This window comes from Chanos chanos, chromosome 4 (genome assembly GCF_902362185.1).
Source record: "Chanos chanos chromosome 4, fChaCha1.1, whole genome shotgun sequence".
Classification (NCBI taxonomy): domain Eukaryota; kingdom Metazoa; phylum Chordata; class Actinopteri; order Gonorynchiformes; family Chanidae; genus Chanos; species Chanos chanos.
Genome location: NC_044498.1, coordinates 30450797 through 30467430, shown reverse-complemented (window position 1 = coordinate 30467430; position 16634 = coordinate 30450797). Strand labels below are relative to the sequence as shown.

Here is a 16634-nt window from a genome sequence, read left to right as displayed (position 1 = left end):
GGTGAGATTTAAGCAGAGAAGAGCCTGTGTGTGTGTGTGTGTGTGTGTGTGTAAGTTTGTGAGCGCACAGGCGTGGGGGGTGTGTGTGTGTGTGTCTGTGTGTGTGTGTACCAACTAACTCTCGTGACAATAAGTCCCAGTGAAGCCCGGCTGGCAGTCACAGCTGAAGTTCCCTCCTGACTGGCTGATGCAGCGGCCATTGGGACCACACACATTGGACAAAATGTGCCACACCCCTTCATGTGTGGAGTTGCTCACCACTGCAGTGGTACAACTGTCAATCACTTTGGGAGAACAAAGAGAAGCACAGAGAAACACAGAGACAGCAGATTTAAACACAGAGACATTATAGGTTTAAACAAAGAGACTGTAGGTTTAAACACAAAGACTGCAGATTTAAACACAGAGACTGCAGATTTAAACACAGAGACTATAGGTTTAAACACAGAGACAGCAGGTTTAAACAAAGAGACTATAGGTTTAAACACAGAGACTGTAGGTTTAAACACAGAGACATTATAGGTTTAAACAAAAAGACTGTAGGTTTAAACACAGAGACATTATAGGTTTAAACAAAGAGACTGTAGGTTTAAACACAAAGACTGCAGATTTAAACACAGAGACTGCAGATTTAAACACAGAGACTATAGGTTTAAACACAGAGACTGCAGATTTAAACACAGAGACTGCAGATTTAAACACAGAGGCTATAGGTTTAAACACAGAGACTGCAGATTTAAACACAGAGACTATAGGTTTAAACACAGAGACTGCAGATTTAAACACAGGGACTATAGGTTTAAACATAGAGACTGCAGATTTAAACACAGAGACTATAGGTTTAAACACAGAGACTGTAGGTTTAAACACAGAGACTATAGGTTTAAACCCAGAGACTGTAGGTTTAAACACAGAGACTGTAGGTTTAAACACAGAGACTATAGGTTTAAACACAGAGACTATAGGTTTAAACACAGAGACTGCAGGTTTAAACACAAAGACTGCAGGTTTAAACACAAAGACTGCAGGTTTAAACACAGAGACTGCAGATTTAAACACAGAGACTGTAGGTTTAAACACAGAGACTGTAGGTTTAAACATAGAGACGGTAGATTTAAACACAGAGACTATAGGTTTAAATACAGAGACTGCAGATTTAAACACAGAGACTATAGGTTTAAACACAGAGACTGCAGATTTAAACACAGAGACTGTAGGTTTAAACATAGAGACGGTAGGTTTAAACACAGAGACTATAGGTTTAAATACAGAGACTGCAGGTTTCTTTTTCTCTCTAAGATGACATCACAGGGTGAGCATCAGGAGTGGGATGTTAGCTGGAAGTTAAAATAATATATTTGCACAAGAGTAACTTGACGCCAACTGCAGTGACAGTCTTTGAAGGGAGATCATTTTGGTCTAAAGTTCAGATTTGTTTTTGCCTCTACTTTAGCCCATTTTAGAATGCCCTGTTACCCATGATCTTTCAAGTCTTCCTCTTGCACAAGAGCAAACACAGCTGAGGCAAGCACACACACACCCTCTTGACACATGGGAAGCCAGTCATGCATGTTTTCCCACACTGTGAATCCTGAAGCATCATCTAGTAGAATGATGCACTGTGAGTAGAGTTCTATTCACTTTGTTCTGCCCACATCTGCACAGACACATGACTAACAATGCCTGGCAATTTCTAAACAGTGATGAGAGACACTTGCCAACACGTTGACATTTAGGATGAGCTTTTAGATGATGATAAAGGCATAGTGCAGGATTTCAATTTTGGGTAAGTGATAATTTTGAGATTGTGTTTAAAATCAGACATGGTTTGGGATTAAGGTTCAGACTGGACTGGGTAATTGTGAATAATCCCAGGTGTCGAGGTAAAGATTAGGCTGTAACCTCCACACGGACTGCTCTGACAGTTGCCTCATTACTGGGGGCAGGCTGAGGTTAAAGGTTGAGGGTTATACCTCTGCAGTGGCTGCTCTTGCAGTGGTCTCGGGGCTGAGAGCAGGTTTTCCCTTCATACTGGTCTGGGCAGGCACAGTGGAAATCTCCAGACACAACCAGACACTGGCCATTATTCTGACATGGGTTAGGACTGCACGGATCAGTCCATACCTACAGACACCAGGACAGGACAAGGGAAGAGAAGACTGGGGTGGAGTCAGGATGCAAACAAAACAAAGACCAAAACGATAAAGATTTCCAGGGACAGCAGTGACTGGATTATTCTAATCATGGGAATTAGGAGCTGACCTGTGATCTTTAACCATGGAGTGAACGAGGTACTTACTGGAGCAGTGGCTTTACGTACCTCACAGTTAGTCCCTGTGAAGCCCTGAGGACACTGGCATGTGTAACTGTCTAGCAGCGTGTAACATTGGCCCCCATTTTGACATGGGGCGCTGATGCACCCGCTCCACTGCAGCTCACAGCGTGTCCCCACAAAGCCTGGCCGACAAAGGCAGGTGTAGCCCCCCCTCCCCGCCTGCCACAGACAAGAAGAGTTCACAGTTATCAGCATACACTCAGACAGAGGAAAAACCCAGTAAGTAATCATTGCTCTTCAGTCATTATCTTTAAACCAGGAACACAGTGCTTCAATCACATCTGTACGTGCTGCAACCACAAATGGCTTGTTTTAGCTTGACAGTTTGACCATGCTAGATTACCATGCATGTACAGTATGTATATATATATATATATATATATATATATATAAATATATTGGCTTGTTCTCTTAGGAGACCTTTTTGATGTGATTTGATCAAAAAGACACATATTCAATGTCTTTAGAGCAGTGATTCTCAACCCCAGTCCGAGGGGCCCGCTGTCTGATTCCAATGATCAATCCCTTGATTAGCTCACGTAACTGTGATGATGAAGAGTTAAAACAAAGACATGCAGGACAGTGGGCCCCAGGGCTAGAGCTGAGAATCACTGCTTTAGAGTCAGTCTCTCTCTCTCTCACTCTCTCCATTTACCTGACATGTTCCTCCGTTTTGACACTGGCCATAGCAGCTGTTGATATCTGGAACATGAAAATAAATAAGGTAAAGGAAAGGCGGCAGGGAGGAGTGTTAATCTTGAACTTGAACAAACTGGAGTATGTAAAGTAAAGGATCAGACAGCTGTGTGCTGAATAAAAGCAGTGCCGGCTGCACATGCACAGCGTTCATTAAAAAGCTGCTGGGAAAATACCAGCTGTCGAAATGCAAGCTGAGATTCATGCAGTGAGAAATGTAGGTAGGCCAGCCTCAGTGTCTCCTGAATCCAAACACATTATTCTCTACCTGAGCTTCTATTCTCTGTCCAGGAAAGCACTAACATCTGAATCCATTACTACTCAGTGTCTTTGCTCACTGAGGTTAAATAAGAGATGAGCTGCCATTGTTTGAGAATGCTGTATATGGACAGTGAATCAAATCTCTCTTCCTTAGTGGAACCAGACGTGTTCTATCTTGAAGGGTGATTTCCATTTTGAAGTTCTCTCACAAATAAATCACTGCACATTGAAAGAAAAAAACAGCTAATATAAATGCTATGAATTCCACACTGCTTGACATGAGCATGTCTTTTACATTAATCTCTCTAAAATGTCTTTCAAGAACTGAACACCTTTTGTTGCCTTTGATCTAGGGCCAGAGAAAAAATTCCCACACAGACATGTCCAAGTATTCTTCTCTAAGCTCTGTTCTTACATAGCAGTTTACCGAGTAGAGAGAGAGAGAGAGAAAGAGAGAGAGAGAGAGAGAGTCAGGTGGCACGATTCAGCTCCAGGGGGAAAGAAAGAGAAGCTGAGAGAGAGAGAGGGGGGGGGCAGAGAGGTACACAGAGAGAGAGAGAGAGAGAGAGAGAGAGAGACTGTGATTTTCATGCAGATACTGACTGATGTCACACTTCTGTCCCACCCAGCCACTGTAACAGGCGCAGTGAAATCCACCGATAAGGTTTTTACAAGAGTGAGCGTTTAGACAAGGCCTCCGTATGCACTCATCTACATCTGTGTCAGAGAGAGGAGGAGGAAATGAAGGGTGAAGATAAACACTCAGAGAGAGATGACAGAGTGACAGAAAGAATGAGAGAAAGAGAAAGAGAGGGATGGGGAGACACAGACCTGAAATTTTGTCTTCAAACCCTACAAGCTACCAATATTTCACAATACAGAATTATTAACAGTGTGATAAATCAACACACAGGGACTCAGTTTCCCACAGTGCACCAGGAGCCTGGCACACTATTCCTGAACACACTCAGAGCCAAGAGCGTCCAACTTGCCCTTCAGCATGGCCTGCGTTTCAGTTTAAACAAAAACAAAAATCAAAAATAAAGCACTAAAGGAACACAAAACCCACATCATTTCCAAACAGAAAGCAGGACACATTCCCTGAAAAAAATACTAGCATTGAGACTCAATTAATTTTCAACTCGAATCCGACATGAAATCACCATATAGGTTTATATGCACTTGAAAAACTGAATTATTTCAGTTATTCCCTGAGATGAAACCAAGTTGGCCACTTGATTTGGCCAATCTCTCCTACAGTACACTGATAATTAAATACATGGATGTTGAGTGAGGCTTTCCTCTGCACAGTCCATTTAAGCACTAATGAATATCTGCTATTTAGTTAATAAATATCTATTATTTTTCTGTACTAGGCACCTGTGCTTTGTGCAGACTGTAAGATGACCCTTGACTGGCTGTTCTTTTGCCAAGGTAACTCAAGCCCACAACTCCAGAGCTGTTTCCGTGGTAACAGTACACTAGAGCTTCGATCTTAGCTCCCCAGTTTGTTGCCAAGTTCTAAAGAGTTTACTGCTTCTAGACTTAAAGTGGATGCTGGGGTAAAATACCTCCACCCTTCCTCTCAGCCGCCATCCAACTGCACAGCCAAAGATAGGCTCAACGCAGGGTAGATTTAGCCTCTGGATTTGTGGTTGCCAGGACATGTGGTATATTTAGCTACCTTCAAATCAGCTGGGCCAGGGTACAGATAATGTACAGCTTGGTGCCATGTCTACACACATACACACTTAAACCCACACAAACGCGCGTGCACACTCACAGGCACAAACATACACACACACACACACACACACACACGCAGGTGCACACACGCATACGCGCACACGCGCACACACACGGGGCTGTGGGGTAATACAAGGAGTGCAACTGTTCACTTAATGTTTAACCACAACCACATCATTAAATTAAACATGCAATCTGCACACTCTGAGAACTACTGATGAAGGAGCAGCTCACCTTTATGAAGGTACACTAAAGTCTACACTGGCCTGCTTTATGATCTACATTACCCCAAATCAAAACCTGCTTTATGATCTACATTACCCCAAATCAAAACCTGCTTTATGATCTACATTACCCGTAATCAAAACCTGCTTTATGATCTACATTACCCCAAATCAAAACCTGCTTTATGATCTACATTACCCCAAATCAAAACCTGCTTTATGATCTACATTACCCCAAATCAAAACCTGCTTTATGATCTACATTACCCCTAATCAAAACCTGCTTTATGATCTACATTACCCCAAATCAAAACCTGCTTTATGATCTACATTACCCCTAATAAAACCTGCTTTATGATCTACATTACCCCAAATCAAAACCTGCTTTATGATCTACATTACCCCTAATCAAAACCTGCTTTATGATCTACATTACCCCTAATCAAAACCTGCTTTATGATCTACATTACCCGTAATCAAAACCTGCTTTATGATCTTCATTACTCCTTTAAAGGCCTTATATTACATTAATATCCTAATGAAGAACTGCTTTAGGGTCCAGTTGAGCACCAATTTAGTTACAGAACTGAATGTTTTACTTTGCTCAAGACAAGGATCTCTGCATGGATGCATCTCTCCAAAAGAACATCAGTCCACAAGATACAAATGTGAAATGTCACAGACACACACACGAACACACTCACAGAAAAAGAGAGAGACACAGAGAGGGAGAAGAGACGTACCTATCTGACAAGCTCTCCCAGTCCACTGCGAAGGGCAAATACAATCAAAGCCATTCTCAGTATCAATGCATGTCCCCCCATGGGCACAGGGATTAGACACACACTCATCTGTGTCTGAAACACACACACACACACACACACACACACACACACACACACACACATACACATACACATACACACACACACACAGTTAACTTCTAAAAATTAGGTACTACACACACATCACACACACAAAAAATACAGTTAATTTCTAAAAAATCAGGTACTACGCAAACACACACACACACACACATACACACACACACACACAGTTGTATGTTTTCCTCTTCTTACCTATTGCACAGGTCTGCCCCTCCCATCCAGCGGTGCATTGACATGTGAACCCAGACGACACCTCATGACACGAACCCCCGTTGGCACAAGGGTTTGACACACATGCATGCCTCACTGAAGACCAGTCACATAGGAGAATCCCACAGGTGGAGCAAAAGTCAAATTACAGAAACATGAAAAAAAAAAAACTGTGTGAAATGTAGTTTTCTACTCTGATGTAAATATACACACTTAAGTAATAATACAAACCCTCTCTATGTGTGGGCATCTCCTCTGTATGAGTGATGAGTAATGACTGCCTGATTTTGTTTTTATGGTTGAACTAAGGCTAATACTAATAATTGCACAGGATTTTGGATATAACAGTCTAAAACGCTTTTGGACATAACAGAGCCAGAGAGAAAAAAACAAACTGGACCACTCTGCAAAAATCCTCTGAACCTCAGCACTGATATGACATACAGACCCGAACTGGAAATGTGGAAATGTTCTTTTCCAGGTTCTTTGGCTCTGAATAGGCAGACAGTTGTGTTAGTCACTAAAACGCAGTTGCGGTCCTTAAACTGGAAATGAGATGTCTTCTCACCCATTTCACAGTTCTTGCCCCAGTAACCCTCTGGACAGTTACAGTAGTACTCATCCGGCTCAGTGTTTAAACATGTACCACCGTTAACACAGGGCTGGTGTGTCCCACAGTAATTAAGGTCTGGATATAAAACACACACACACACACATACAACAAAACAGGTCATCATTACTAAAGTTACCATGCTGCCTTAAAGTTTCTAAGTTTGTGTGTGTGTGTATGTGTGTGTGTGTGTCTGTGTATGAGTCTGTGTGTGTGTGTGTGTGTGTGTGGGTGTTTGTGTGTGTGTGTGTGTGTGTGTGTGAGACATAATCTCACCTTTGTCGCACAGCAGTCCACCCCAGTTCTTCTCACAGGTGCACTGCCAGGGTCTGGAGCAGGTGCCGTGCAGACATCCTGGATACGTCAAACACTGGTCACAAAACGGACCCTGCCAGCCATAGTTACACCTACAACAATCACCACCAAGACTAGTCAGTGCTGAGGTTCCATCTGGGATGGCCCAATTGTTCCAAATGCATTATCTCTCCACCCGGCATAACCAGGGCTCAGAGGGAAGTGTTCCATTGTCCTCCAGTAAAGCCTCACTGAGCTGAACTCTCCACAGAGTCAATTATAACATCACAGCAGCATCAGTCACTTCCCTCACCACATTGCCTTTTGTACGCTTTGTACCAGACAGCAATCATTTTAATAACAGTAAAACTAACTCATAAAAGACTTGGTAAACACTACTCTTCCAGACTCATACACCAACTTTGCCACTTCACACATTAAGGTTACTCAGCTCGGCGGTAATAATGGAGCCCATGCTGTGTGTCACTGGCCATTACCCTTGGCCCAACATTAAACAAGCCAAGAGGAATCATCAGGCAGAGAGGTGGAGCATTTAGCTACACTTAGTGAAAAGTGGTTTATTTTTATTGGAAAGTGGATTATGAATCAGTATTTGCATAAACAAACTAATTTGCCTGGTCCTTAGAAGAGGCATCCAGCCACATAAACGCCACATGCAAAACTACAATAGAGCAACACACAAAGTCCCAAAAATCAGCCCAACACACAGCCAATCAGAGCACAGGACTAATTCAGCAACAGTGTGAAGACAAACTCCACACTACAGATGTAATAAGGTGGCAAATAACTAACCGCTGAAAACAGAGCACAAGATGTTGAAAAGGACTAACGGTGCATCACTATAATAAACAACATCTAAACTAATCACTAAACTCAAACATTTAAGACATTAGCTCAGCAGTTCACACTCACACACTCTGTAATCGTAGAGCATCTTCAAAACATGAAATGTTATCAGTAGTTCATACTGAAACAAATAAAATCTATTCTTTATCAAAATACCGTAATCCTACATAACATCCCAAGTCAAACTTGTATTCAAAAAAGAATAGATATGAATCATTCCAATAACTGACACAGCACTTCCTCTCTGTGGACCCTGACTCTGTCCTCTTTCAGCTCTTGCTGTCTCCCAGCTGCACACTGCAGCATTCAGAAAGGCAGACTTATCTGTTATCACTACGGGAAAAGAAAACTCATTTTAAACCAGTGATAGATCAGAAGAATTGGTGCTCATACACCAGTCGGTGAAAACCAACAGATGGCCTGATGTGGAATATACATGGTGGTTAAAAAGATCAGAACGCTTCAAAATCAAATTTTACAACAAAAGAAATGTCATTCCAACATCATCTTGACCAGTTACAGACATGAAAATAAAACAACACATGAAGTCAGGGATGCACAAATCAGTTTTGGATAATCTGTCAGTCTGCATGTAGTGACTGAAAAGAAATGAAAATCTCTGATGACAGACTATGATATGTGCTGTATTACAGTAGCAAACAAACCCTCTCCTCCCCCTTCCCAACCTTACAGAGCAGGACATTCCACAGAGGCAACAGGTCAAAGGGCACTTCCACGGCACATGTAATGTAGTGATGAGACACCCTGAGACATCGGAGGGAGATGGGACGTATCCACACACACACACACACACTCACACACATACACACACACATTCACACACATACATATGGACAGGCACTTAGACAATGTATACACACACACACACACACACACACATACACACACACACTCATAGACTTAAAGGAGGGCTGGTGATGGGTTAGCCAATCAGACGGTTTCCTTTGGCTCTCTGTCAACCTCGCTCCAGCTGTCTCCTCACTTCATTCAGAACTATTTAAAACTTCTCAGTTCTCAACACAGTAATGCTTTAACCCGTGCGTGCTAACAGACCACTTAACCAGGCCATGCCATGCATACACACAAAGCCACAGAAGGATAGTGTCTCCAGTTTTACACACCAGGAGCAAACAACTACTCAGCCATGCTATACTAACTACAGCAGCCCTGAAGTCTGAAACCTGCACACCAGCTGTCTATGCAACTGGTCCACGCTACACTACATTCTGCCAAACTGGCAACTGTTTGCCCTGACAACAAGAAGACACTAAACGAGAATTACAATATCAGCTTCTGAACACTGACAGCTACAGAGCCAAGCATGTGGCTCAATGTACACCCTGCCAATGTGTCCGTAAGACAAACAGGCTTCCACGGCAACACGAAAATACAGAGGACTGAAAGAAACCAATCGCTAACACAACCCACCAGTCTGCCCTGACAGCTGCAGTTTATTCAACCGAATTACTGCAGAATTGACTGACTCACCACAACTCAAACCTGTTCAATCTACAGCATAACAATCATTTTACATCAAAGACTTAGTTATAACAAAGAATACCTTTCACAGCAAGACATCAGAGACTGCAAAGGCTACAGAAAAGGTAAGAACTGTTTTGTTTCTGTCATATAATGTAGACGACAGCACTCAGTGCTGATAAAGACTGTTCTGAGAGCCTCATCATCCTCTTATGCTCACTCTAAATCTAAAATTAACACTGAATTACATCAAATTTAAGATTGGAAATGAGAGACAGACTGAGAGTAAGGAGAGATATGGTCACATACATTACAGAGCCAAGTCCAACCAAGAGATTAAAACATTCCTGTCCAGAGCTCTGTTTCATTCTTGGGGGTTGTGAGGTATTTTTCACTCCACAAAAGTCCCACTGAGTGATGATCAGCAGGGGAGTGATCTGAACTCTGACCACATGTAAAGAATGCATCAAGTTCAATTCCATATCTATTCTGAAGAATTATGACCAAAAGAAGAAAATCACATGAGGCAAAAAGTGATGTTTGAACCTGAAAAGGGAATTGGACAGGAGTGTTTCTTTGACGACTTGTTAATACATCAACAAAGAAACATCAGAAACCCTGGAGAACTTTCTAGAGCAATCTGATCCTTTACAAATTCATTCAGTTTGTCATAAACAGTCAAATCAGGAAAACAACCAGAGGAAAAACAAATACCTGATCCACTGGACAAGACAATGTGTTCAGTTGAGCAATCTCTGATCATGGAGAGATAGCGAGAGAGAAAGAGAGAGAGAGAGTGAGCGGGAGAGAGAGAATGAGAGAGACTGAGGTAGAGAGAGAGGTAGAGAGAGAGAGAGAGGGAGAGAGAGAGATTAGAGGATCAAACTCACACGCATTCGCCAGGTACCACACAGCCTCCGTGCTGTTCACTGCATCCCTGTTTACAAATAGCTGAGGAGGGAAACATTAAAAAAAAGAGAGAGAGAGAGAAAAGAGAAAATGTTTATATACCAGAATCATAAAGACCACAGGCAGAGAGTCATCACAATTCACGTCATGTACTGAAGTTATTCCAACATTGTTTTTCTCAAATAGAGACAAGAGTAGAGACAATAGAGACAAGAGTAGAGACAGCAGAGGAATCTGCCAGGAAAGACTACATAGAAGATAATGATGTGCAAACTCTCATTCACCACATACAGCCATCATGACACACATACACACACTCACACACACCTTTCTTACAGCCCTCTCCCGTCCAGCCTTCTATGCACTTGGGGTTGCCCAGGTGGTCACATGTGTAGTGGCCGAAATAGTCGTCGCGTGGGCGGCACTGCTTGTTGCACTTGCTGCCGTAGTAGTGACGGTCGCAGCGCACGTGCATGCTGTACCAGAGGATGGCCGTCTGGCCGTTATGCCGTAGCAGCTGGCCCTCCTCACCTGGGTTCATCTCACCTCGGTGAATGCTCCGCTCAATCAGTAACTCCTCACCTGAGTGAATAGAGGGAGAGAGAGAAGATGAGGTTAGGTATAGGGTGGTGTGTGTGTTGTGTTGTGTCTTTGTGTGTCATGGATATAGCACGTTCATTGGTAAGACCTAGCTGAGATGTGCTGAGTAGTGCACTGTGGAAAACAGAATACATTACATATCCATTTCCAAATGCAGCGTCACTCGTCTGATCATCGGAGCATTGACTCTCTCAGTCTGTCAAACTCACATGAAAGAGCTGTGACCACACAGCTATCCATCATATTTGTGTCGACCATTCGTTCCATGCAATGGAAAAACGTAGAAGCCTGGCTGGATTAACGCACACCTCTCGCTCGCCTTGGGTACCGTTGAAATATAATTTATTTTGTCAGTTTACAGCAACAAAAATTGAATGAAAAGTGGTTGTAAATTCATCCTTGTAGTCATACCTAACGAAAAACATGAATTGGTGAGGAGAAACGTGGTCAAAATAGTGTGTTTAACCAAGCTACCCCTTTTCCATCGACTCAACCCCAAAATTCAACTGCGCCCTATGTCATATAAACTTACGTGGCATCAAACACGACGTTAGGCACGTGAAACATAAATATAAATTCAAAACTACCAATCACAATTATTCAATAAGTATTCATATCTTAAACACAATTCTTAATTCAATATGTAAAACGAAAATGGCTATAACAATATTACTAGTTCTGTTTTCACATGCAAATTTCACATGTAAATGTGTTATAACCTGGCTCATATGGTATTTATTAATAGGACTATGTGTTTACTCTATGTCTGCTATCATTCACAATGCAACACTGCTGTCTAGGAATGCCATAAAAGGCCATTTCAAGTATTGTTTATGTCTTCCTACAGAAATCAGACAGAGCAACTCCACGTCAAATTCAGTACCTCACAACAGACTCTCTCTCTCTCTCTCTCACCCACACACACACACACACACACACACACACACACGGTACACATGCACACCCACGCACGCGCGCTCACACACACACATCCACGCACACGCACACAGGCACACACGCACACACGCACACAGGCACACAGGCACATACAGGCTGAGGGACTGGGAGGGGTTGATAACTGAACAGTCTGCTTTCTGGCCCTCCGCTGTGTTGTGTTTTGGTTTTTTTTTTCCCTGTTTCTCACTTTTCCCTGTTTCTCACAGTTTCCCTGCTTCTAAGGAAGTCTCCACTCAGACAGCTCAGGAGCCAGAGGGGAAACTATACTCATGAGTAACAGGGTGGAAGAGTAACATAGGAAATAGAGCCACTTCTCCAGTGGAGAAACAGTGACCTTGCCAAAACCTGCAGCCACAGTGGCAGGACTGGGAGAGAGAAGAGAGGAGCAGAGGGTAGAGAAAGCCAACAAAAGAGTGTCTAATAGTTCAGATGATATAGAAGAATAGAACTGAAGAAGTGAAACAGCGGATAACTATGCAAACTCCTCGAAATGAAACAGTCTTATAAGATCCTATACAGATAAAAAAAGACCTAGACATAAACAGGTAAACCAGACAAAGATATAAACCAGACCAAGACATCTATCTCTATGTTCAGGGGTCAGTGGGGTGTGTGTTCCTGTGTAGGAAAATCTGGAATGGCTTCATTGTGGATCTTTTTGGCTTCAGAGCAGATCCTCTCAGCTCCAGGGTGGATCTTTTTTTGCGTCAGTGTAGATCTTTTTGTACTTCTGTCATACTTCTGGGACTCCGCATCTGAATCTGACATGATTCAGTTAAGTCTGAGTACCCAGGGGCTCTGAGTATAAAAAAAAAACATTGCATATGTAACAGATTTAATCCAGCAAATGCAATGATCTCCACATCTCTATTGGTAACTCAATCGGTCCACCATTAGAACATAAATGAAACTAACAGTTTGCCATTGTGTTGAAAATGGTCTACAAGTCACATCACAAATGATTCCCTCAATATGAACTTCTGTTTTATCAAACAGACATGGTGTCATGTTTAAAACTGTACTCTAAAAATTGATGTGTGAAACCAATTTAAAAAAATGTAGTCAAGTGGCTGCATGGATCTTTTTACGTTGGTTTAACTTGCCATATTTTTAAGTGTAATGAACATACATGCCATTATTGGATACATCATTTTATTTAACTCAGGGCAGCTAGAAAGTAACATGGTAGCTCAACTTATTTTATCTTTGTGTCAAAAATTAGAATTCTCAAGCTGATGCAACTGGTTTATCGGGAAAATTTGAGTTGGTCAAACTAATTTTATTTAGCCCTGTCAATTGAGACAAGCATTGAAACCACTTTAAAAATTAAGGCAACATGCTGCATGGATCTTTTTATAATAGCTTAACTTGTGTTTGTCAAGTACACTGTAAACCCAAATAAGTTAGCAGGACTTAAAAAAATTAAGGCAACTGATTACTTAAAACCTTTCAGTTAATTCCTTCAAAAGCAAGAAGTTTGCAATTTTTAAGTTATAATTGCTGGTACTACTTAAGTTAAATGAAATTACTGATTATATCAACTCAAATATTTTAGTAATATGTACAAATAATGTAATATTTCAGTGACAGATGATAGAGTTAACAACTTATTCTTTTAAGTTAAAATGCTGCCTATTTCATGTTTTGTTTAGGAGCATTAGATTGCTGTTGCTTGCTCAGAGAAGGACCCCAACTTAGTGAGTATTGGTTGTTCCACATTAACTGGTGACCATCACTACACCATATTTTTGTATGAAGGCGAGATTCTGAGGTAGAGGCGTTCAGTCATTATATCACAGATGGTAGCTTGCACCAAATCCAAAGTAGCTGTAATGACAACTGTAGTGACCTTTCTCTTTTTTAAAAACTCTTTCCAATCACTGTAGAAAGTTTGCTGAGTCAAATGTATGCGGATGCGCCCCCCATCATGTACCGTGGAGCTGACGTATGATGTTGGAACTCCAGAATTTCATGCTATAGTGACTTCATAATCTGAAGTTAACTTTACTTAATCCAAAAGTGATTTGAAATGAATGAAAAGTTTTTAGTTTACATAACTCAAGATTGGATTATGTGTTATAACAACTTCAAAATTTGAAGTCAGTAGAATTCATAAAGACACTTTAAGTTTACACAACTTACTAGAGAAACTGATGTGTTAGCTTAAATTGCATTTTTCAAGTACACACTGTAAAAGTCAATAAGTTAACTTAAAACTCTCAGGCGAGCTCAATGCCTCAAACCAATCAAGTAAGATTGCATAATAGAATTACATTTCTTTTGTGTTTGAGAGAGTCACTAACCACACTAACACAACCATGACATATAAATATATAGCGAGAAGGAACTACACCATTCACAAAGACAGTTACATTCACAATGCACAGATAATCCTAAACTATCACTAGAATTAATAACACAACACAAAGACTAAATGATGAACAATTCACATACAATTCTATTAGACACAATGGGAAAACATAAACGGGACAATAATTAACTGGGGCTGGGCAACAGTTCATCACCCCAAGGCATGCTGGGAAGCTCCGCCCATGTGATGAGATGATAAATTGTGCACATGTCAAAACAGCTGTAACAAACTAAACACAGGTGAGAACAATGATTGAACTAAAAGACAAAACAGGGCTGAACCAAAAACTGACAAAGGGAGGGGACAAGAGAAACAGTGAAAACAGAACCCAGACTCAACACTAGAGGGAGAGCTAACAAAAAAGGGGCCACAGAGAAGACAGAGGGACCAGGGCATGACAAATAGTCACTCACTTACACTTTACAAAAACGGTTGTCAGTTTAACTCTACTTAGAGTACTTTTTTTTAGAAAGAATACTTCTACTTTCACTTTTGCCACCTCTGGTGAGTGTATGCGTGTGTGAGTGTCATGCTTTCTCTCATTTTTCATTGACGAGTCCAGGTAAATTGGTATTTCTCTTCCCCTTCCCTCCATCCTTGCATCCCTGCTTCCTCCTGTCTTTGTTTCCAAAACATGTGACCAGTGAATTAAGAGGCATAATCACTAATAATGCAGCCTTCATCCAGAACAATGGGACTGATATTTCCAGCACTGGCTCATGTTTAGACTCCAAACATGGAGACAGACACAGGAGACTTCCTGAGAGGTAAACAGCATAATGTCTCTCTCTCTTCCTAGGGCCTCTGCTGCCCACTGCCCAGGATAGAGCAAAAAATGTGGCTCTCTCAGATCCACATCCAGCCAACATCAGCCCCATGTTGTGATAACACAAAGCCTGAGCTACCTTTGCCTCTGGGAGTCTGCACACTGTGCCACACTGTTATCTGACCTTTTCTTTTTTTATAATCTTAAGTGTGCCATAGAACTTTATGACCTCACTGAATCATCCAGCTCCATCCAGCCAAGTAAGACACTGCATGGGCTGACTACATGCTTCCTCTCCTGAGGTTAAACAGGCCCAAAAAAAAATGTACCCATCTCATTTCAGTGTTGAGGACAGACACCTGAGTGTTCTGTGATTTTATATTAGGCTTGATAGAGTCATGGAGCAAACCTATTCAAAAGTTGTTTTCTGAACTTTGATTAATCTGAAAAAACATGACGTTTGTTCAAATGATAAGTAAGGTAATGAGGAAAAAAGGTTTGTTTTAAATCCATTATGTTTGATTGATGACAACTCCATCTTGTCCTGTCAGTGCATGCTGCCTCAGAGGTTTAAAATCAAAAGCCAAATGAAACAACAATAAAATCTCATTTTTTTCAATATTGGAATTTAGCAGGGCATGAGGCAGGAGAACCCAACATGGCCATGCTCCATTTCCAAGACTGTTATTAAATTAAATCATAAATTTAACTTCAGCTTATCCACTCATCCTGGATTAAATGAATGTCAGTGTGAGTAATCGGAAACCAAACCCAAGTGTTTGAGCTTTAAAGTTCTTCTCACTTAGTGCATGCTGTGCTGCAGGGACCCATCCCACCAGTCACCAGCAGACTGCCAGTTCAGCTCCTTGGTATGACAAGGTTATCTAGCCACACTGAGCTAGTTTTCATGACGATTTGTGCTCCACTTCATCTCTGGCCGCGGATTGTTAGAAATGTCAGCATAAGCTCCCACTAAACCAGGGACTGATCAGTCTCTCCCACTGCTCTGTGTGTATGCGTGTCATGTGTGTGTGTGTGTGTGTGTGTGTGTGTGTGTGTGTGCACGTGTGTTCGTGAGAGTGAGTGTTTGTCTGTGTGTGTTTGTGTGTGTGTGTGTGGGGGGGGGGGGGGGGGGGGGGGGGGTGTATCATTGGAAACACACTGGTGGGTGAAGAATTAGCATGCAGTAGCTATGCAGCTGTTCACTTGGTAATCAGTACACAGACTTCAGTGGAAAACGACAAGCAGCCAACAATAATTAATGGCTTAGGAGAAGAAATGCTCTCACCGTCTTTAAATAGACTCCAAATCCCTCAGAGGGTTTGTGTGATCACACAAGGCATGAAACAGTCACAGACCATTTCTCATACATCACCATAAGTTCGTGATATAACCAAACAG

At 41.7% G+C, this 16634-nt stretch overlaps 1 protein-coding gene across 1 annotated transcript in view; it reads right to left on the bottom strand.

The window, feature by feature from the left end:
• LOC115810647 (protein jagged-2-like) overlaps nt 1–16634 on the bottom strand; it is a 49102-nt gene that overhangs the window by 11790 nt on the left and 20678 nt on the right. The window contains exons 4-14 of the mRNA XM_030772623.1: nt 10867–11121; nt 10521–10581; nt 7246–7376; nt 6928–7047; nt 6342–6455; nt 6006–6119; nt 3896–4009; nt 2991–3037; nt 2321–2494; nt 1974–2124; nt 120–284 (exon numbers count right to left, since the gene is read on the bottom strand). Coding sequence (XP_030628483.1) covers nt 120–284; nt 1974–2124; nt 2321–2494; nt 2991–3037; nt 3896–4009; nt 6006–6119; nt 6342–6455; nt 6928–7047; nt 7246–7376; nt 10521–10581; nt 10867–11121 — 1446 coding nt within the window. The remainder of the gene's footprint in view (nt 1–119; nt 285–1973; nt 2125–2320; nt 2495–2990; nt 3038–3895; nt 4010–6005; nt 6120–6341; nt 6456–6927; nt 7048–7245; nt 7377–10520; nt 10582–10866; nt 11122–16634) is intronic.